Raw genomic sequence first — 21,814 nt, 5'->3', positions numbered from 1 at the left:
AATTGGAAAACATTGAAAACGAAAGTGAAAGTGCCCTGTGCTTCTGTGGAAATCCCAATGTCAATTGCAAGAAACAGCCCTATATTAATGTCAGTTATCCCTTTTTAAGTGGGATGAACTCTGCTAGTTATTAAGGGGAAGGAGGTTACATAAAAATAAATTACACCTCAACGACTAGCCCCCGATATGTAGCACGATTTAATCACAGATATGGGACGAACTCCATTGTTAGTTTGTTTGCACACAACAAACAGAAAGGATAATATCTGAAACTGAGAATGTTTTTCCTCACCTACCCCACTACCATAACCTTGCTCAGACACTCAGCTGCACTCAGTATTGTTGCTACAGATGCCTTTTGTTTCTCCAGATCTGGTGCGGTGTTGGCAAAGGTGCATTTATTACTTGGGAACCCTGAGAGAGGGAAACTTGTTATCATTGAAAATTCTGTACTTCCTATATATTTCCGCTCTCTTTCCCCTGCTCACTCCCACTCTTGCCCTATACTCTCCTTTTAGTTTAGTTCAGAGATAATGTAGAAACAGGCCCTTCGGCCCACCGAGTCCATGCCACCCAGCGATCACCCGCGCACTAGTTCTATCCTACACACCAGGGACAATTTACAGAAGCCAATCAACCTTCTGACCTGCATGTCTTTAGAGTGTGTGAGGAGCACCCTGGGAAAAACCCACGTGGTTACAGGGCGAATGTACAAACTCTGTACAGGCCGCATCTGTACTCGCGACCAATTCCGGGTCTCTAGCGCTGTAAAGCAGCAACTCTGCTGTTGCGCCACTGTGCTGCCCATATTGACGGTGGTGGAGGTCAAGACATCGGATATTTTTAAAGTGGAGATTGACAGGTTCTTGATTAGTAAGGGTGTCAAAGCATTTATCTCGAGAGGACTAGAATAAAAACAGGCATGTAATGCAGAGGCATTATATAAGGCACTGGCCAGACCAGATTTAGAGTATTGTGAGCAGTTTTGGGCCCATATCTGAGGAAAGATGTACTGCTGTGGAGAGGGTCCAGATGAGATTTACGAGAATGATCCCAGGGATGATTGGATTATGATGTGCGTTTGACAGCACTGGGCTTGTACTCGCTAAAGTTTAGAAGGTTGAGGGGGACCTCTTTGAAACTTACCAAATAATGAAAGGCCTGAATAGAGTGGATGTGGAAAGGATGTTTCCACTAGTGGGAGAGTCTAGGACCAGAGGCCACTGCCTCAGAATAAAAGCATGTACCTTTAGGAAGGAGATGAGGAGGAATTTCTTTAGTCAGTGGATGGTGAATCTATGGAATTCATTGCCACAGACGGATGTGGAGACCAAGATATTTTTTTTAAGGTAGAGATTGCTAGATTCTTAATTAGTATGGGTGTCGGGGGTTATGGGGAGAAGGCAGGAGAATGAGTTGAGAGGAAAGAAAGATCATCTATGATTGAATGGTGGAGTAGTTTGGATTGGCCAAATGGTCTAATTCTGCTCTTGCATCTTATATTTCTTACATCTTATAAACTTATAAGATGTTAGAAAGGAGGCACAAGAGACTGCAGATGCCGGAATCTTGAACAAAACACAAAGTACTGGAGGAACTCAGTGGGTCAGGCAGCATTAACAGCCATTGATAGGCCAGACCGTCAAAACCCTTTTCTCAGAGTGGAAATGTCAAAGACTGGAGAGGACAGCTTTAAGGTGAGAGGGGAAAGTTTTTTTTTACACAGAAGGTGGTGGATGGCTGGAATGTGTAGGGTGGTGGTGGAACCAGATACAGTGGTAGAATTTAAGAGGCTTTTGGATGGACTCATGGATATGCAGGGAATGGAGGAATATGGATTATGTGCAGGCAGATAAGAGTTAATCTTGGCATCGTGTTTGGCACAGACATTGTGGGCCAAAGGGCCTGATCCTCTGCTCTATGCATCTGTGGATAGAATGGATAGGTAGACATTATGGGTTGGGACCCTTCTTCAGACTGACAGGAGTAGAGGAGGTAGAAAGCTGGAAAAGAGAGGTGGTGGTAGGAAGCATTAAAATGGGTGACCAAGAAAGAGGTTGGGCATGCTGAAGGCTGTAAGTGGGACTTGTATGAAGAGCGGGAAGGTAAAACGGTTTAGGAACAAAGTTTCAGAGCACACGATTCAGATGCCTGAAACCTAGACAATGGAGTGTGAGGCAAAGAGATGATGCATCCAATCCAAAGCCAAAAAAAATAACCCGCTAAATGGCCAATTCTTGGATCACCCAGCTCTCTTGTCCTCCAAGCGATGAGTTTGTACCCAATCCTGGAGCAAATACAATGCAACGTCCCTTCCCCATCAGGAAGATTTCAGTTTCAGTCCCGACTTCAACAAAATGTTAACCCACGTTCTGTTGCCTTCAGGTTTGGTGACCGTGGAAACTCAAGTGGATTCAATGGAGATCGACGAAGGATTATATTCCCGGCAGCTGTAAGTAGAATTGAAAGCAAAGCCATTAAGAGAATGGCGCTCAAGGGTGGATATGCATGGTCGCTATGTGAGAAAAGCTGACCTTAGTTTAGTTTAGAGGTACAGCGCGGAAACAGACCCTTCAGCCCACAGAGTAGCAATGTTACAAAATTTTGAGATTTTAAAAATCAAGTCTGTAATTTATCCCATCAGATAAAGCATAAAAATAAGTTTAATTTGACACCTAATTCACTTTCATATCTCAAGTATTTAAAAAGTTATGGCCATTTTCATACTCGGAAATGAGCATCTTGTTCCCTATTGATTTTCTATGGACATAACAAAAAAGTTGTGATCGTGAACAGTCAAAAGCCCATAACTTTCTAAAAAATTAAGAGAACTGAATGAAATTTTCAGTTATCATAGATTGAAGCATTCTGAAACAAATATAAAATAATCTTACTTGGATGACCTGAAATTAAAGCATATAATTAGTTAGTTACCTAATTGTAGCTAATTTCAGACTTCAATTACTAGATCTAAACATCTATCCATTTCTTAATAAATGATTAACATTTTTAAATAGCCTAAATGTCCAAATAATATTCACAAATAATTCACAATAAAACATGATTTTTAAATCTCATTTACATTCATTTATAGGCCAAATGGAAGGAATTCAGTGTTCAATTGCTGTAAATAAATGCCCATTTAAATCAGCTTTCCAGTGGGTCCCTGTGGAACGCGCTGGTTTAGAACGTTCACATTGCGGTAGATTTGTGCCCCCAAATGCCCAGAAAAATACTGCGCGATATAATGGGCCCAAAATGAGCTACTCGCAATATTAAACTTTGTATAAAGGGATCTTTAGAAGCCCTTTTTAATGTAAAAATATACAACCTACTTTCTGTGGTTTGCTTTATGAGACCCTGCGGTTGCTGGCGGTCGCGGGTTTAGAGATTGATTTTTAAACTACTATAACTATTATTCAAGGCCTTTAAACCTAATAATAGCTTTTGCGACGGGGTCTTCCAGCGATTTTTCGTTAATAATTAACTAGGCTGAACATCTTCGATTTGAACAGCCTAGAGAAAATCGCGCGCCGGCACCAAAAGCGAGCGAACGCGCGGACAGATGGACGAAAGCAACGATCATAGAGCAGAATAGGTGACATTTTGTATAGTTTGATTGTACTCGTATAATGTAAGACTTGCCTGAATAGTCAAAGAGCTGTACCTCTTGCAAACAGGTATGTTCTCCCTGTGACCACATGCGTTTTCTCCATGTGCTCCGATTTTCTCCCACACTCGAAAGACGTACAGGTTTGTAGTTTAATCGGCTTTGGTAAAAGATTGTAAATTGTCCCTAGTGTGCGGGATAGTGCTAGTGTGCGAGGATCACTGTTCGACGCAGACTCGGAGGGCCAAGGGCCTGTTTCCACACTGTATCTGTAAACTAAACTTAATCAGCACTACCCAATCTTGCAGCATTAAAAATGGCGGTCCCCCAGTTTCCAATCGAGGAATAAAAACCGGAATCTCCCCTCTAGGTACGTGCTGGGCTATGATGCCATGGAGCGAATGAAGAAAACCAACGTGTTGATCTCTGGGATGAGAGGACTTGGGGTGGAGATCGCCAAGAACATCATCCTGGGTGGAGTCAAGTCGGTCACGATACATGATGAAGGTACCACAGAGTGGAGCGATCTCTCCTCCCAGGTAGGTGGACAATACATCAATATCCCCAAAATGAACAGACCTGCCTTTTGTATGCTTTCACATGAGTCGCGGTAGTAGATTCCTACAACCTTGTGTGTGTGCATTCTGCTTCCATTGAAGCACAGAGAACGTACCAACTCCGTGCAGGCAACACCCTTAGTCAGGATCGAACCCAGGACATCCACAAATTTGGTTTATACGTAACATTCCAGGATCTGCAGCCTCTTGTGCATCCATTAAATTAAAGTTGTTCCAATGAGAGAAATTCAGATGACTTTCACCTGTCCGAAACTGTCTCCTTCAAGCAACTCATTGAAATCTAGGAAAGTGCCGTTGAGAAATCTATCAGAATATAGAAGAATATCTTGATCAGTTTATTTTCTATTTTCAGTTTTATTTGTCGGAGAAAGATATCGGGAAGAACAGGGCAGATGCTTCGAAAAGGCATCTCATTGGGCTGAACAGTTATGTTCCAGTCTCCACGTACACCGAGATACTGACCAAAGATGTACTTCTTCAGCATCAGGTAAAGTTAAAACATTTGCAGAGACTTCCACTGATTTTAATTGCAAGGATAAGTTTGCTGATCTTTAATAGTCTCCTAGGGATCATGTGAGATCCAGAGCATTGGGTAATTGAAAGATACAGCATGGAACCAGGCCCATCGGGTCCACGCCCATCACCCGTTCACACTAGTTATATGTTATCCCACATTCACATCTTTGTAATTACATCAATGTGTTGTGCCCGAGACAGATTCAGTTCAGAGATACAACATGGAACTAGGCCCTTTGGCCCATCGGGTCTATGCAGACCATCGATGCATCTGTGGTGAGAGAAACAGTTAACATTTCAGGTCTTGAACCCTGTGCTTGTGGATTTTAATACTAAGCCCTGGTTTTCACGCAACATAGACGGGCATTTGTTCAGCAAGAAATAGCAGGGAGTTGTGGACGAAGCCCAGACCATCACACAAACCAACCTCCCTTCCATCCACTCCATCTACATCTCTCGCTGCCTCGGCAAGGCCACCAGTATAATCAAGGATGAGTCTCACTCCGGTCACTCCTTCTCCTCCCATCTCCCATCAGGGAAAAGGTATAGACGTGTGAAAACACACACCTCCAGGTTCAGGGACAGTTTCTTCTCAGCTGTTATTAGGCAACTGAACTGTCCTCTCACCAGCAAGAGAGCTGTTCTGATCTATCATCTATTTCATTGAAGACCCTCAGACTATCTTTAATTGGACTTTACTGGACTTTATCTTGCACTAAATGTTATTCCCTTTATCGGTACACAGTGGACGGCTTGATTGTAATCATGCATGGTCTGACTGGATAGCACGCCACAAAAAAGCTTTATGCTGTATCTCGGTACATGTAACAATAGTAAACTAAACTAAACTAAACCAAACCAAATACCAAGTAACATGCTCTCTGTTCACATTAAGACCTTCAATGCTATCTGCTGTTAGAAGCTATGGTTTTCTGTTGCATTTGGAGGTACTTAAAATCGTTCGCAAAATGGATCTTAATCGTTGGGCAGGACAGGCAAGACGAGCAAACAACATAAATAATGGATACTAATGGAGCATATCCCATGTTGATCCAAGTTTAGATGGAGACTGGCGACTGAGTGGCACGTGTGAGGCATGTACTAATGACTGGAAGAGAGGAACAGTGCCTGATCATGCACTTTAGTGGCTGTAACATCCATGGGAATCATTGAGTTTTAGTGTCTAATAGCAGGGAGAATTCTTATGTAAGGTTTTTATGACGTATGTTTACAGATTGATGTGCAGTGGCCCATTCCTAATGGGTGTCTCATGACAGCCCTGAGTAACTATGTTGATCGATTGATACCTCTCCAGTAAAGCAAGCCTTCAGTTAGGAGGATGTGTCTGTGGAGAGCTGCCCTGCTTTTGCTGGCTTATTATATCTCTGAACGGAGCCTCTTTAAACCTATGTTTCCTCATTGGAAAGTGAATAAAATGTGAGGGTACAGGACTCCATGGCCTGGGATCTGTGCTGACGTTGACTCCTGCAATCACAGCCTCAACCCCGGGACAGTGCAGCGGTGGAGCAGTTGGTGCAGCTGACTCGCCGCCTCACAGTCCCAGGTTCAATCCTGACCTCGGGGAGTTACAATCTCATGGGTTTCCTCCCACATCACGAGGATGTGTAGTGATGATGTTTGATACTTTTAGTTTAGTTTAGAGACACAGCCTGGCACCGAGTCTGTGCCGACCAGTGATCATGATGCATTTGATTAAATTTCACTTCAGACTTTAAAGTTACAGCGCGGAAACAGACCCCTCGGCTCACCGTGTCCGCGCCGACCAGCGATCACCCCGTACACTAACACTATCCTACACACTCGGGGCAATCTACAGCTTTACAGAAGCCAATTAACCTACAAACCTGCACATCTTTGGGAAGTGGGAGGAAACCGGAGCATCCGGAGAAAACCCTCGCAGTCACAAAGAGAACATACAAACTCTGTACAGACAGCACCCATTGTCAGGATCGAACAGATCTCTGGCGTTGTGAGGTAGCAACGTTACCATTGCGCCCCAGTTGCCACATCAGTTTATTATTGTTATGTGTACCGAGATACAGTGAAAAATGTTATTTTCAATGATATGTAGTAAATCATCCAGACATGGGTACATCAGGTGGTACAAAAAGAGAAAGAAACAGTACAGCTACAGAGAAAGTGCACATAAAAAGTGCAAAGTTTACAACGAGGTAGATTGGGGGATTGTGAATACATCCTTAGTATATGGGAGACCCATTCAATAGTTGAATAACTATTCTTGAATCTGGTGGTGTTTACCTTCAGACGTTGTGCAGGTTCACCACCAAATTTTCCGGCACCCTTGGTTCCAGAGCCTTTCTGGTTTATCCGTTTTGACGGACCAACAGAGATCACGGTCTCCGAGAGGAGTCCGACAGTACCAGAACAGGCCACCGAGGGCAAATGTGGCCTCGGAAGTCGGCTATGGGAACAGATCTGCCGGCTACGGCTGGGCCAACGTTCCAGATGCCCAGGCCGCAGGGGGCGAATCCGACCCGCTGATCGGCGCGGAAGTCCTAATGGGGTTGAGATCGGCCGACTCACCCAGCCTAGGCACCACATTTCTGGGTGGATTTCTGGGACAGATTTCAAGGTTCTATCGTAATTTTGTCCCAATCAAAGGAAGTGCCAGATCACCGATTGTCAGAAAATCAGTGGTGGACCTGTGTCTTCTGCCTGACGGGCGAGAGGAGGAGCGAGCGATCTGGTTGCATGTGGACATTGATTATGTTGGGTGCTTTGGTTAATTGGTCATTGTGAAGGTGGGGGGTGGGAAGACCAGGGAGAAGGTGATGGACATATGAAGGACGACAAGTTGCAGAGGCTCAAGGTGCTGAGGCGGGAATGGAAGTGATGGGGAGTTCTGTTGAGAGCCAGCATAGGCCAATGAGTAATAAACAGGTGATCATCAGATGCCACTGTGGGTGGGGAATGGGGTTAGACCTTTCTGTTAATGCTGATGGCCATGGAGTCATACAGTGCAGAATATAGAACAGTACATCTCCTTTAAACTTTGTCACTCTCGCCTAAAAGCTATGCCCTTTAGTATTATTGTCCACCGTAATTTTATATAGTCATACTGTCAACCCTCAATCTTCTTCACGCCAAGGAAAACAAGCCCATTTATGTAATCATTCCCCTTAACTAGTTGTCCAATATAGGCAACAACTGGACTTTACCTTGCACTAAACGTTATTCCCTTTATCCTGTTTCTGTACACTGTGGATGAATTGATTGTAATCATGTATAGCTTTTTCCTTTGACTGGATAGCACACAACTGTACCTCGATACATGTAACAATAATAAACTAAACTAAACACCAAGTAACATGCTCTTTGACACGTTCAAATTTAGGATCATCCTAAAGGGCCTGTCCCACTATCACGACCTGATTCATGACCTTTTTTACTCATGGACATTTTTCATCATGCTATAAAAACGCCCTGACCTACTTGATGCCACGAGTACCTACGACTAGCATCACGGCCTGCTACGACCTACCTACGACCTCATGACGACCATGCTGCGAGTACGAGTCGAGGGCAAACTCGGCAGAGGTCGTGAATTAGGTTGTGAAGGTGGGACAGGTCCTTACTGATGTGTGACTCTGATATAACTGATCTTGGGAGTCCCTCACTGACTGGGCAACATACCTGCTGCACCAACTTGGTGAATTATTACAGAGTTGATTCCACTTGTGTTAATTGTGGATGGTTTTCCTCTCAGGTGGTGGTGCTGACCAATTCCTTGCTGGAGGAGCAGTTGGATGTCGGGACCATTTGCCACCAGAACGACATCAAGTTCATTATTGCAGATACAAAAGGACTATTTGGGTAAGAATTCTTTCCCGTCACAGGGCTGTGCAAGGAATTTTCACAAGAGTATTACCGAATCTGGAAGGTTTGAGTTAATGTCAAAGGTCAGGGGGAAAAAGCAGAAGAATGGGGTTGAATGGGATAAAGTATACCCGCCATGAATGAATGGTGGAGCAGGCTCGATGGGCCAAATGGCCCAATTCCCCTCCTATTAACTTCTGAACATATACTTCTATCAGGTCTCCCCACAACCTCTGGTATTCCAGAGAAAAAAATCTGTCCAACTTCTTTCAATAACTAATACCCCCTAATCCAGGCATCAATCTGGTAAATCGCTGCACCCTTTACAGAGCCTACAATTCCTTTCTGTAACCGGGGCGACCAGAATCCAATCCACGAATAAAGAATAAGCACCACTCAATGTATGAGGGTTATAGACAGAAACCAACATTTCAAATCTAACATTGATTTGATGGGCCAAATGGCCTACTTCTGCTTCTATGTCTTATGGTGTAAAGAGAGGCTGGATAGGCTGGGGTATTTTTTTCCCCTTAAGCCTAGGAGGCTGGGAGGTGACCATATAGAGGTTTATAAAATCATGAGGTATGTAAATAAGGTAGATTGTTACCATCTTTTTCTTAGAATGTGGGAGTCCAAAACCAGAGGACATAGGTTTGAAGTAAGAGGGGAAAGATTTAGAGAGGATCTGAGGGGGCAATGTTTTTTGCAAAGTGGGTGGTGTGTATCTGGAACGAGCAGACGGAGGAAGTTTTTACTTTTAGAGATATTGTGTGAAAGCAGGCTCTTTGGCCCATGGAGTTGGTGCCAATCAGCTATCACCAGTGCACTAGTTTTATCCTATACATTACAGGGATAATTTACACAAGCTAATTAACCTACAAACCTGCATGTCTTTGGAGTATGGGAGTAAACCTGGGCACCCGGAGAAAACCCACATAGTCACAGGGAGAACATACAAACTTCGTACAGACAGCACCCGTAGTCACTTCACAAGTTCGAGGAGTGGAAATTGGCCAGTCGGCACATGGAGTCAACTCTGCCATTCAATCATGGCTGATCTCTGCCTGATAATCCCATTTGCCTGCTTTCTCCCCATAACCCTTGACACCCTGTCCAATCAAGAACTTGTCTATTTCTGCCTTAAAAATATCCACTGACTTGGCAATATTTCACAGATTAACTACCCTCTGACAAAAGAAGTTCCTCCTCGTCTCCTCTCTAAAAGAGCGCGCCGAGTCGGGATGGAACCCGGGTCTCTGGCTCTGCAATTCTACCGCTTGAATGTTGAATGATAGAGGCTTGACATTGAAAATATATTTGTACAGGAAGGTGGCTAGGAAAGGTTTAGGGGATGAGGGGCCAAATGCAGGCAAATGAGACTAGCTCAGGAAGGCAATTTATGGGCAAGTTGGGCAAAAAGGCGTTTCCTTGCTGTATAGATATATGACATTAACCAAACTAAGGTAGATTTTCTCTGTCTGCTTGAGGGTTTGATAGCAGGGTGGGTACTTTACAGCACTAGCTTCATCAGGCTACATCAGGCATCAGTAAAATTGTCCCTGATGTGTAGGATAGTGCTACTGCACAGAGTGATTGCTGGTCGGAGAGCACTCAATGGGCCGATGGGCCTGTTTCTGCACTGTATCTCTAAACACTGAACACCTGACCATCTGGGAGATTGCTAGAGTTTAAGATAATGCTTTATATTAAGTGAGGAGAGCAGAAACCTGATTCAAATTCATTGTAGTTCAGCACAGACCTGGCCACCCAGTTGAGGTGGTACACTTCTAAGCTCAGGAATCAAATCACATAGTGTTTGGAGTAACTCAACAGCTAGGCAGCAACTCTGGAGAACATGGATAGGTATACGATCATGAGAGGAATAGATTGGGTAAATGCGCAGTCTTTTACTCCGAGTAGGGGAATCAAGAATTGGAGGACATAGGTTTGAGGTGAGGTGGGAAAGATTTAATAGGAACCTAAGGAGCAGCTTTTAACCCAAAGGGTAGTAGGTATGTGGAACAAACTGTCACAAGAGGTAATTGAGCCAGGTACCATCATAACATTTATAAAAACATTTGGGCAGGTACATGGATATGATAAATTTAGAAGGATATTGGCCAAACGTGAGCAGGTATAGTTGGGGCATGTTGGTTGGTGTGGGCAGGTGGGGCAGAAGGGCATGTTTCCGCATTGTATGACACTGTGATGTTTTGGGTTGGGACCCATCTTTAGACTCATCCATGTTCTCCAGAGATGCCGCCTGACCTGCTGAGTTACTCCAACACTTTGTGCCTTTTTTTGTAAACCAGCACCTGCAGTTCTTTGTGCCTCAGGAATACAGTCGTCCCCTCGGGCAGCGTTCTGTTCCAATAACTGGAGAGAGGGGTTTTCCGATAAGCGTTGAGGCAGTGGGTGGTATTGATTCTGTGTTTGTGGGTCACCTCCTGTCTCACCGCTCCGCCAACAATTTATGTCTGGTTCATTTAAACAGTCAGCTGTTCTGTGACTTTGGGGAAGACTTTGAGGTGAAGGATGAGAATGGCGAGGAATCCATACGTGCCAATATATCCTGCATCACCAAGGTAAGCCCTCTCCACTCACGTCCGCATTCAGCCCCTCCACCGTCTCCATCCCCCTCCCGCATTGAGTTCACCAGCTTGTCGGGAGAATTGTCAAGAGTGTTTTATTGTCATTTGTCCGAAATGGAACAATGAAATTCTAATGTGCAGCAGCACAACAGATATGCAAACATAGTACAGGTGCACAACCTTTTATCCGAAAGCCTTGGGACCAGACACTTGTCGGATTTCGGAATTTTTCGGATTTCCGAATGGAAGATTTTTAGCGTAGATTAGGTAGGTAGCGCAGGCGGCTTGAAAAGTCTGGATCGGCTGCCTCCTCCCCGGAGACCGGGGAATCATTGTAAATCATTGCTTAAATGTTAGTCAGTTATTTTGGAGGGATTTTATGTGAAGGGGGAAACTTTAATTCTTAGTCCCCTACCTGGTCGGAGAGGCGGGGAGCGGGTAATGCCTTACCGGGTCGCCGTGCAGTAAGCTCCGGAGCGCTGTGGCCACCGACTCAAAACATCGCGGAGCTGGGGCTGCGGGCGTCCGGCCGCGGGCGGCGCCGGTTGGAGCGCCGACCCCGGCAAACTCTACCCCTGGCTGCGCGGCGCTCCAAATCCAGCGCGGCCCACGGCCGGACGCCCGCAGCCCCAGCTCCGCGAATGTTGGGAGTCGGCGGCGTCGCAGCGCTGGGATACCAGCGGGGAGCGGGCAATGCCTTACCGGGTCGCCGTGCAGTAAGCTCCGGAGCGCTGTGGCCACCGACACACAACATCGCGGAGCTGGGGCTGCGGGCGTCCGGCCGCGGGCCGCGCTGGATTTGGAGCACCGCGCAGCCAGGGGTAGAGTTGCCGGTGTCGGAACTACAACCGGCGCCGCCCGCGGCCGGACGCCCGCAGCCCCAGCTGGGAGTTGGCGGCCACAGCGCTCCGGAGCTTACTGCACGGCGACCCGGTAAGGCATTGCCTGCTCCCTGCCTCCGACCAGGTAGGGGACTAAGAATTAAAGTTTCCCCCTTCACCCCCCCCCCCCCCCTTCACATAAAAGCCCTCCAAACTAACTGACTAACATTTAAGCAATGATTTACAGATGTTTAAGTGTCTCCCCGGTCTCTGGGGAGGAGGCAGCCGCTACAGTAGTACAGACCAAAGATCTTATAGCGAAGCTCCGCTATAAGATCTTTGGTACAGACCTGGGTTGACCGTGGGTCGTTTCGGGTCAAGTTTGGCGCCAAACGCGAGCTTTGGTGCAAAGATCCTATAGCAGCTCCGCTATAGGATCTTTGCTTTGGTGTGCAGATGACATCCTGGAAAAAATGGCCGGTTTTCGGAGTTTTTCGGTTTCCGGAACTCCGGATAAAAGGTTGTGCACCTGTACTCTGTAATCGTGTGTGTGTGTGTGTGTGTGTGTCCCTGTCTGAGTTGAGTCTTCTGCCCACACTTGAGGGTCCACATACCTCACTCCCCACATGCTGGCGTAGCTGTGCAACAATTGTCCTTGGGGTCTGATCACACTTAACACTATATTGGTTAAACAAGTTTTGTTCTTCATATATATTTGGATCTTCCAGATCAATTGCTTTCTTTGCCATTGCTCCCAAGTCTTTCCCACTTGCTGGAAAATTCACCTTCCTCGTGATGTGTGAAGCATCCTCTGAAGCTCGTTTCCATATGTCTTGGGGTTTTTTCACGTAACGGTTTTAACGGTTTTTTAACACTTTGTTGTCCTGTTACCAGTGCCAAAATATTCACATTCCAATTTTTAACGGGTCATCTTAGGAGCAGTTATTTTGTCTCCCCTCTTAGTTTCTCTGTAGCCTCCCCTTTGCTCTTGTTATAGTCCCTTCTTTTTTGTCTTTGCGATGGGCATTCCCTGCTCCAATGGCCTTGCTGACCACAGTTAAAGCAATCAGAATCAGATTTTATTCGCCAAGTATGTTTTGCAACATACAAGGAATTTCACTGGCTAGGTCAGTCATACAATTAAAAGCAACAGACTCAAAAACACATTTTAACATGAACATCCACCACAGTGACTCCTACACACTCCTCACTGTGATGGAAGGCAAAATAAACTTTGTCCTTCCTTTTTTTCTTCCTCGGTCAGGGGCCTCGAGCCCTCCGTTGATGGGACGGTCTTGACTCCTGTAGCCGGCGGCGTTCGGGCCCTCCATGTCGAGGTGTTAAGCTCCTGCATCGGGGGGTTGTCAGCTCCCCCGCGCCGGATCGAACCTCGCGTCGGGGCTGGTCGAACCTTCTGCGGTGTTGGAGCTCCCGACTAGCCTCTCCCGAGACTGCGAGCCCTTGATGGTGGGGCTCACGACAGTCCAAGGAGGCCTCCAGCTCCAGCGATGTTAGGCCGCAGAGCCCGGAGAATGTGATCCAAAAATTGATCACATCTCCGGGAAGGTAGGAACTTGAAAAAAAGTTTCCCCCGATCCCCTCCCCCCTCCCCCTACATAAAACAAACCGAAGTACATTAAAACAAACTTTTAACAAACGCTAAAAATAACAAAAAGATGAAAAAACGAACAGACTGCCGGCAGGGCTGCCATCTCCCCGGCGCCCCCTGGTGGTCTTGTTTGCATCCAATTTTACCACTTTGCTGACTTTAAAATCTGCTTCCAGGGAAACATGGGATTGGCTGTTATTTTTCCATCGTTTTGGGGTATTTCCCAGTGATTCTTTCCTTGCAAAATTTTCAGTGGTTACTACGACTGTAGTTACTGTTTTGTCTTGGTACACTACTTCCATTAGCCCAGGGATAGGGTGCTGGCAAACTTGTCCCTTAAATTTGGACAGACTTGCTGATCAGGATGGTGAGAATGGATTAGTTTGAGAGAAGGGTGTTTATCTTCTCTGCCTCTGATTTATTTGCCAGTTCCCTCTCTGCTCTCTCTGTTCCCTTTGTAGTTTTTGTGTCGGGCACTCCCTACTCCAGTGACATAATCCACCGCAAGTATAACATTGGTCTAGTCCCAATACTTTATTCCCTCTCCAATGTTGTCTTGGGGAACTTGGTTCTAGGGGAGGTGGTTCATCAGGGTAACCTGGTTAATCCGGATCTGGCGCCCTTGTCCAATCGCAGATTGTTTTCCTCTCCATAAGCTGTCAGTCGACTTTTATAAAGTATTTAAAAGCCATATCGCTTAATAAAGTACCGTATTTCCCGGCAATGAGGACTCACCCTCATTTTGAGTTGCTAAATTTTGAAAGAAGGCTGGCGGGATTTTTCACGCTCAAAAAATAAAAAATAAAAATAAAGAAAGTAACAAATCAATTAGCCCAAGGCTTCCAAGTCTCCTTCATTCTGAATGACTGAATGGGTTGGGGGCGGAGGGTGATGGCAGGTGGAGATATGGTTGGAATAACAGGAGTACACCGGGACAAGTGATCTTATTGAATAACAATACTAGTTCAAGGGACCAATTGGGAGGAGAGTTCCTTTCACAGGGTGTGGAGAATCTGGCCAGGGTGAAAGTTGCGGGGAGGGCAGGAGCGTTGAGAAGGAGGGGGTCGGGGATTATGCCAGTAACTCACTCACCGCTCCGGGCACGGAGCCACCGCATTGTGCCCAGGCAGGGAAGTACCTGCGAGTGGCCGCCGGGATGTCAGCGCTTTCTGCCGGCCTGCTCACCTCTGGCAGTGCTCTCCGTCTGAGCATCTCTCACCTGCCGGTCGCTGGCCTCGCACTTGTCAGCCGCTTACCGCAAATCATTATATTCCGACTGCCGCCGGGAGCAGGACATAGCCTCAATTGCTGCACTGGGTGACACTGCATGGTATTCACTGCTGGGTCCGTGTCTTTCAATGTTGACCGGACACTGAAGGGACCAGCTCAAGAGCAAAGATCATTGAGCGGAGCGGAGCGGGTCAGCGGGCGATCGATAGCAGGACAGCGGGCGGTGTCAGCGCGAACAAGGGACCAATTGAGGTTACTCGTGCTGACACGGGAGTAAGCTCCACCGCCCGCTGTCCTGTTATCCATCGCCCACTACCCGCTCTGGTTGCTGACATGATCCCCGACCTCCTCCTTCTCAACACTCCTGCCCTTCCCGCAGACTCCCCACACACTGTGAAAGGAACTCTTTCCCCCCCCCCCCCCCCCCCCCCCCCCCCCCCAGTGGCGCAGTCCTTTTAAAGTTGCCTCCCACTTTACAGCCGTTTCCCATCAGCTGCCAGCAATGAGGGATAGATTTGGTCTTCTTGCCAGGGTTTTAGCTAATATTTTCTGATCTGTATTTAGCAGAGCAATTGCTCTATATGATCCCGGCTCTTCGAGATCTTTATCTATTTTAGGTATCAGTGTAATAGTTGATTCAGCTAAAGTTTGTGGTAGCGTCTCTTTAAATGCAAATGTATAAAGGGCTTGTAAACGCGGGGAGATTAAATCACAAATGTTTTAATAAAATTCATTACTAAACCCGTCTGGGCCTGGCGCTTTACCATTCTTCAATGAATTAATAGTCTCTTCAATTTCTTTTATTGTGATCTGCGCTCCTAATTCTTCACGTTCCGCCACGCTAAGTGACGGAAGATTACAATTGTCGAGGAAGTTTTTAATTTTTATCGTTTCTACTGAAGTTTTAGATGTGTATAAATTTTGATAGAATTGTACAAATCTTTCGTTAATACCTTAGGGAGTGTAAACAATTCACCTTTATCTGATCTAATTTTTTGAATAGTATGATCTTTTTCCATTTTTCTCAACTGACGTGCCAGAAGTTTATGCGGTTTGTCGCCGAATTCAAAATGTTTCTGTTTAGTCATTTGAAATAGCCTGATAACTCTTGCGGAGATAATTTGATTTAACTTGAATTTTAATACTGCTATCTTACTATCTCTGGTTTCCTCCAACATTTCAAATACATGGATGTTTGTAGGTTGATTGGCCTTGTAAATTGCACCAAGTTTGTACGGTAGAACTAGTGAACGGGTGATCGTGGTTTGTGTGGACTCGATGGCCCAAAAGGCCTGTTTCCTCTCTGTATTTCTAAACTAAACTAAACTAAACTAAACATGCAGGCAGAGGAGATTAGTTTCATTTGGCATTGTGTTCATCACATTGTGGGCCAAAGGGCTTGTTCCTGTGTTGTGTGCTCTATGAAGATCAACAGAAGGGAAAATGTGGGAGGGGGGGAGGAAGAAAAATGGTGGGAGCAGGAGTTGGGAGGGGTGGAAGATGAGAGGTGTACGACGGAACTGCAGGTGCTTGTTTCAACCGAAGATAGACATTATAGATGAGAGGACGGAGGAAGACTTGGTTTATTGGAAGACTTGCATTATAAATGTAACTTGTTTTAATTAAAACCCTGCTAACCTTCTTTTTCTGTGTACCCAGGAGAACCCAGGACAGGTGATTTGTTCAGACACGACGTATCATGGATTTCAGAAGGGGGATTTTGTGACCTTCTCGGAGGTTCAGGGCATGACGGAGCTGAACGAATGCATTCCCGTTGAAATCGTGGGCACTGGTGAGCAGCTGCTCGGCAGAGGGTGCAGATCGTCCAAGTTCCAGCAGATGGCAGTGACACCCCACCGTGGTATCTTAGAAACATAGAAAATAGGTGCAGGAGGAGGCCATTCGACCCTTCGAGCCAGCACCGCCATTCATTGTGATCATGGCTGATCGTCCCCAATCAATAACCAGTGCCTGCCTTCTACCCATATCCCCTAATTCCACTAACCCCTAGAGCTCGATCTAACTCCCTCTTAAATCCATCCAGTGATTTGGCTTCCACTGCCCTCTGTGGCAGGGAATTCCACAAATTCACAACTCTCTGGGTGAAAAAGGTTTTTCTCACCTCAGTTTTAAATGGCCTCCCCTTTATTCTAAGATTGTGGCCCCTGGTTCTGGACTTGCCCAACACTGGGAACATTTTTCCTGCATCTAGCTTGTCCAGTCCTTTTATAATTTTATATGTGTCTGTAGGAATCCCCCTCATCCTTCTAAACTCCAGTGAACACAAGCCTAGTCTTTTCAATCTTTCCTCATATGACAGTCCCGCCATCCCAGGGATCAATCTTGTGAACCTATGCTGCACTGCCACAATCACAAGGATGTCCTTCCTCAAATTAGGAGACAAAAATTGTACGCAATACTCCAGATGTGGTCTCACCAGACCCTTATACAACTGCAGAAGAACCTCTCTACTCCTATATTGAAATCCTCTTGTTATGAAGACCAACATTCCATTAGTTTTCGTCACTGCCTGCTGTACCTGCACGCCAACTTTCAGTGACCGGTGTACAAGGACACCCAGGTCTCGCTGCACCTCCCCCTTACCTAACCTAACCCCATTGAGATAATAATCTGCCCCCTCGCTTTTGCCACCTAAGTGGATAACCTCACATTTATCTATATTATACTGCACCTGCCATGCATCTGCCCACTCACTCAACCTGTCCAGGTCACCCCGCAACCTCTTCACAGTTCACACTGCCACCCAGCTTTGTGTCATCCGCAAACTTGCTAGTGTTGCTCCTAATTTCCTCTTCCAAATCATTAATATATATGGTAAACAGTTGCGGCCCCAACACCGAGCCTTGCGGCACTCCACTCGCCACTGCCTGCCATTCTGATAAGGACCCGTTCACTCCTACTCTTTGCTTCCTGTCTGCCAACCAATTTTCTATCCATGTCAACACCCTACCCCTAATACTATGTGCTCTAATTTTAGTCACCAGTCTCCTGTGCGGGACCTTATCAAAGGCTTTCTGAAAGTCTAGATACACTACATCCACTGCCTCCCCTTCATCCATTTTACGTGTCACATCCTCAAAAAATTCCAGAAGATTAGTCAAGCATGATTTTCCTTTCATAAATCAATGCTGACTTGGACTAATCCTTTTACTGCTATCCAAATGCCCCATTATTACCGCTTTATTAATTGATTCCAGCATCTTTCCCACCACAGTAGTCAGGCTAACTGGTTTGTAATTCCTCGTTTTGTCTCTCGCTCCTTTCTTGAAAAGTGGGATAACATTAGCTATCCTTCAATCCACAGGAACTGATCCTGAATCTATTGAACATTGGAAAATGATCACCAATGCATCCACTATTTCTAGAGCCACCTCCCTGAGGACCCTGGGATGCAGTCCATCAGGCCCAGGGGATTTATCATCCTTCAGTCCCATTAGCCTACCCAATACTATTTCTCACCTTATGAAAATTTATTTCAGTTCCTCTACCCCCTTAGATCCTCTGTCCTCCAGTACTTGTGGGAGATTGTTTGTGTCTTCCTTAGTGAAGATAGATCCGAAATACCTGTTCAACTCTTCTGCCATTTCCTTGTTCCCCATAATAATTTCACCCATGTCTGCCTTCAAGGGACCCACATTTGACTTTGCTATTCTTTTTCCCTTAGCATATCTAAAGAAGCTTTTACTGTCCTTCTTTACATTCCTGGCCAGCTTCCCCTCGTACTTCATCTTTTCTGCCCGTTTTGTTTCCTTCTGTTGTCCTATGAAAGTTTCCCAATCCTCTGGCTTCCGGCTACTCTTTGCTGTGTTATACATCTTTTCTTTTAGTTTTATTCTATCGCTAACTTCTCTTGTCAGCCATGGTTGCCTCCTACTCCCCTTAGAATCTTTCTTCCTTTTTGGAATGAAATGATCCTGTGTCTTCCGGATTATGCCCAGAAATTCCTGCCATTGCAGTTCCACCGTCATTCCTGCTAGTATCCCTTTCCAGTCTACCTTGGCCAGCTCCTCTCTCATGCCTTCATAGTCCCCTTTGTTCAACTGCATCTCTGACACTTCCGATTTAACCTTCTCCTTCTCAAATTGCAGATTAAAACTTATCATATTATGATCACTACCTCCAAGCAGTTCCTTTGCCTCGAGTTCTCTGCTCAAATTTGGTTCATTGAACAACACTAAATTGGAAAACACTTTCTTGGGTCCCCAAGAAAGAGAGTTTGTAAAGTGCCTCCGAGATGGATACTTAGAGTAGCTTGTAATGGAGCCCGCCAGAGAAAAGGCAATTCTGGATTTAGTGTTGTCCAATGAACCAAATTTGATAAAGAGAACTCGGGGGGGGGGGGGGGGGTCAAGCAGCATCTCTGGAGAAAAGGAATAGGTAACGTTTCGGGTAGCGTGTTGGTGGAAACTAAAGATCCGAAAATTTACATAGAAATATGAATGAAAGGTATGAATCAAAGCCAGGAACGATGATCAAGGAAGGGTGGAGCCCACAATGGTCCATTGTTGGCTGCGGAGAAGGTGATAACGAGTGGTGATAAACAGTGAAACTCAGCAGGATGGGAGTGAAACTCGGCAGAATGAACTGGGTGGGGGAGGGACAGAGAGTGTGGGAATGCAAGGGTTACTTAAACTGAGGGAAATCAATATTCATATTGAATTGAATACTTATTGTCACGTGACAAGTCACATTGAAATTCTTTGCGAGCTTATGCAAATAGTTGCATTTTGCGTTTACAAAGTTACAAATTCCCCCCCCTCCCCCCACACCAGTTCCCCCATTTTTTATCCCCCCCCCCCCACCCTCATGGCAATTCCCCGCTGGGTTCCCATGCTCTTCCCCCTCCCCCACGCCGGTCCCCTCACGCTGGGTCCTTTGTTCCTTCCCTTGGCAGTGGCGTCCTCACTTCACGAGTCCATCCTCGTCCGCCGCGCCGACCTCTCCACGAACGCTGCCGGGTCCTCTCCGGATGGCACCAACCCAGGCACTAGCCATAGGCTCCGCAGACCCAGGGGCCGTTGGGCACGAGCTCCGTCAAAACGCGAGGCTCAGGCCACTGGGTTGGAAGCTGTACAAGCGCAGTATGAGGTGCTGTTCCTCCAATTTGCGTTTGGCCTCACCCTTGACAGTGGAGGATGTGGTTTCATCAACATCTCGTTCACTCTTGCGTTTTTCAAAATTCTTCTCTCCCGTCTTGTTGCGGTCTCACCTGTGAAGTTTGTTGATTCACAGAGGTTGTTGCTTGTGTTTCAGGTTGTTTTTCTTTCAACATCTGTGATACGAGTGACTTTGGTGATTACGAGAAGGGTGGCGTTGCGAGGGAAATAAAGGTGCCGCAACGTAAATCCTACGTAAGTTTGGACCCGGCTACGTTTAGCAGTAGGTTTATTATTGCCACGAGTTCCGAGGTACAGCGAAATGCATTGATTTGCACGCTATCCAACCTAATCAGATAATACTATACATAAATACAGTCAAGCCAAACTCAGGTACAATAGCTAGAGCAAAGGGGAAGATACAGAGTGCAGAATATAGTTCTCAGCATTGTAGCACATCAGTTCCAGATACAAAGTCCAATGTCTGCAATGAGCTTAGGGTGAATTGCACAGTACCCTAGCTGATGGAAGGACAATTATGGTGCCTGAAGGGAACGGGAACCGAGAACGTGCAAACTCCACACAGACAGCATCCGAGGTCAGGACCGAACTTGGCGTTGTGAGGCAGCGGCTCTACCAGCTGTGTCACTGTGCCGTCTAAAAGCCAGTTTCTAGCCGTAGAGAGCAGCTTTGCACTCCAGGCATTTTCCATAATTGTGAGAGCGTGCCAGGCAGAAGGGTCAGTCTGCTCTAGATCGTGGTGGTGTGTCTCCTCGACACTGCTCTCCATGCAGTCACATCCTTGCCTTAGTGTGGCTTATGGGTGACCCAGGTTCGATCCTGAATATGGGTGCTGTCTGTATGGAGTTTGTACGTTCTTCCCCTGACCACGTGGGTTTTCTCCAGGTGCTCCGGTTTCCTCCCACACTCCAAAGAGGTACAGTTTTGCAGGTTAATTGGCTTCGGTAAAAACTGTAAATTGTCCCTAGTGTGTAGGATAGTTCTAGTGTACGGGGTGATCGCTGGTCCCCGCAGACGTTTTCCACGCTGTATCTCTAAACTTAAATCCCCGCTGCTGGGTCCAGCCAATGTTTTGCTGACTGTCACCTCCTGCGTTGCAGAAAAGCCTGGGCGAGGCGTTGCAGACTCCAAGCTACAACACTGACTTCGGCAAGATGGACAGACAGGGGACGCTACACATTGCATTCCAGGCTCTGCACCGGTTTGTCCAAGACTTCAGCCGCTTCCCCAAACCCTGGGGGAAGGTGAGTGTTCCCACTACCTGTGGGCAGAGTCGATCGATAGAATTGACTGAAAGATTCAGGCTCTCCGGCCCAACGAGTCCACGCCGACCATCGATCATCCCTGCACCCAACTCGCAAGTGTGCCGTCCAAATTTAAATTAAATTAAATATTAGTATTTTTAATGACTGGATTAGGCCGGAACAGGCACACTCTGAATCCCCGCAGTCCCACAACGGCCTTGGCTGTCAAACCTTTTTCAACTTGAACATGTCTGAAAGACAAACAAATAATTAAAGTGTAATTCTGCACTGTCATTTGCATAAAAGATCTTTTATCTGTGGCATAGCGGTAGAGTTGCTGCTTCACAGCGTCAGAGACCCAGGTTTGATCCAGACTACGGGTGCTGTCTGTACAGAGTTTTCACGTTCTCCCTGTGACCTCGTGGGTTTTCTCCGGGTGCTCCGGTTTCCTCCCACATTCCAAAGATTTGCAGATTTGTAAGTTAATTGGCTTTTATAAATTGCCCCTGGTGTGGAGGATAGAAGTAGTGTATGGGGTTCGCCGGTCGTTGTGGACTCAGTGGGACTAATGCTCTGTTTCCATGCTGTATCTGTAAACTAAACTAAACTAAGTCGGACG

At 46.2% G+C, this 21,814-nt stretch overlaps 1 protein-coding gene across 1 annotated transcript in view; it reads left to right on the top strand.

Annotated features, from left to right (window-relative positions):
- uba7 (ubiquitin like modifier activating enzyme 7) overlaps nucleotides 1-21,814 on the top strand; it is a 231,125-nt gene that overhangs the window by 8,537 nt on the left and 200,774 nt on the right. Inside the window, exons 3-10 of the mRNA XM_033037366.1 lie at nucleotides 2,386-2,452; nucleotides 3,981-4,149; nucleotides 4,541-4,675; nucleotides 8,453-8,559; nucleotides 11,057-11,147; nucleotides 16,473-16,605; nucleotides 20,088-20,185; nucleotides 21,052-21,195. Of these exons, the coding sequence (XP_032893257.1) occupies nucleotides 2,386-2,452; nucleotides 3,981-4,149; nucleotides 4,541-4,675; nucleotides 8,453-8,559; nucleotides 11,057-11,147; nucleotides 16,473-16,605; nucleotides 20,088-20,185; nucleotides 21,052-21,195 (944 nt within the window). The remainder of the gene's footprint in view (nucleotides 1-2,385; nucleotides 2,453-3,980; nucleotides 4,150-4,540; nucleotides 4,676-8,452; nucleotides 8,560-11,056; nucleotides 11,148-16,472; nucleotides 16,606-20,087; nucleotides 20,186-21,051; nucleotides 21,196-21,814) is intronic.

Source organism: Amblyraja radiata, chromosome 18, assembly GCF_010909765.2.
Source record: "Amblyraja radiata isolate CabotCenter1 chromosome 18, sAmbRad1.1.pri, whole genome shotgun sequence".
Classification (NCBI taxonomy): domain Eukaryota; kingdom Metazoa; phylum Chordata; class Chondrichthyes; order Rajiformes; family Rajidae; genus Amblyraja; species Amblyraja radiata.
Note: the sequence above shows the minus strand (reverse complement) of the source record. Positions and strands in the feature narration are given on the sequence as shown.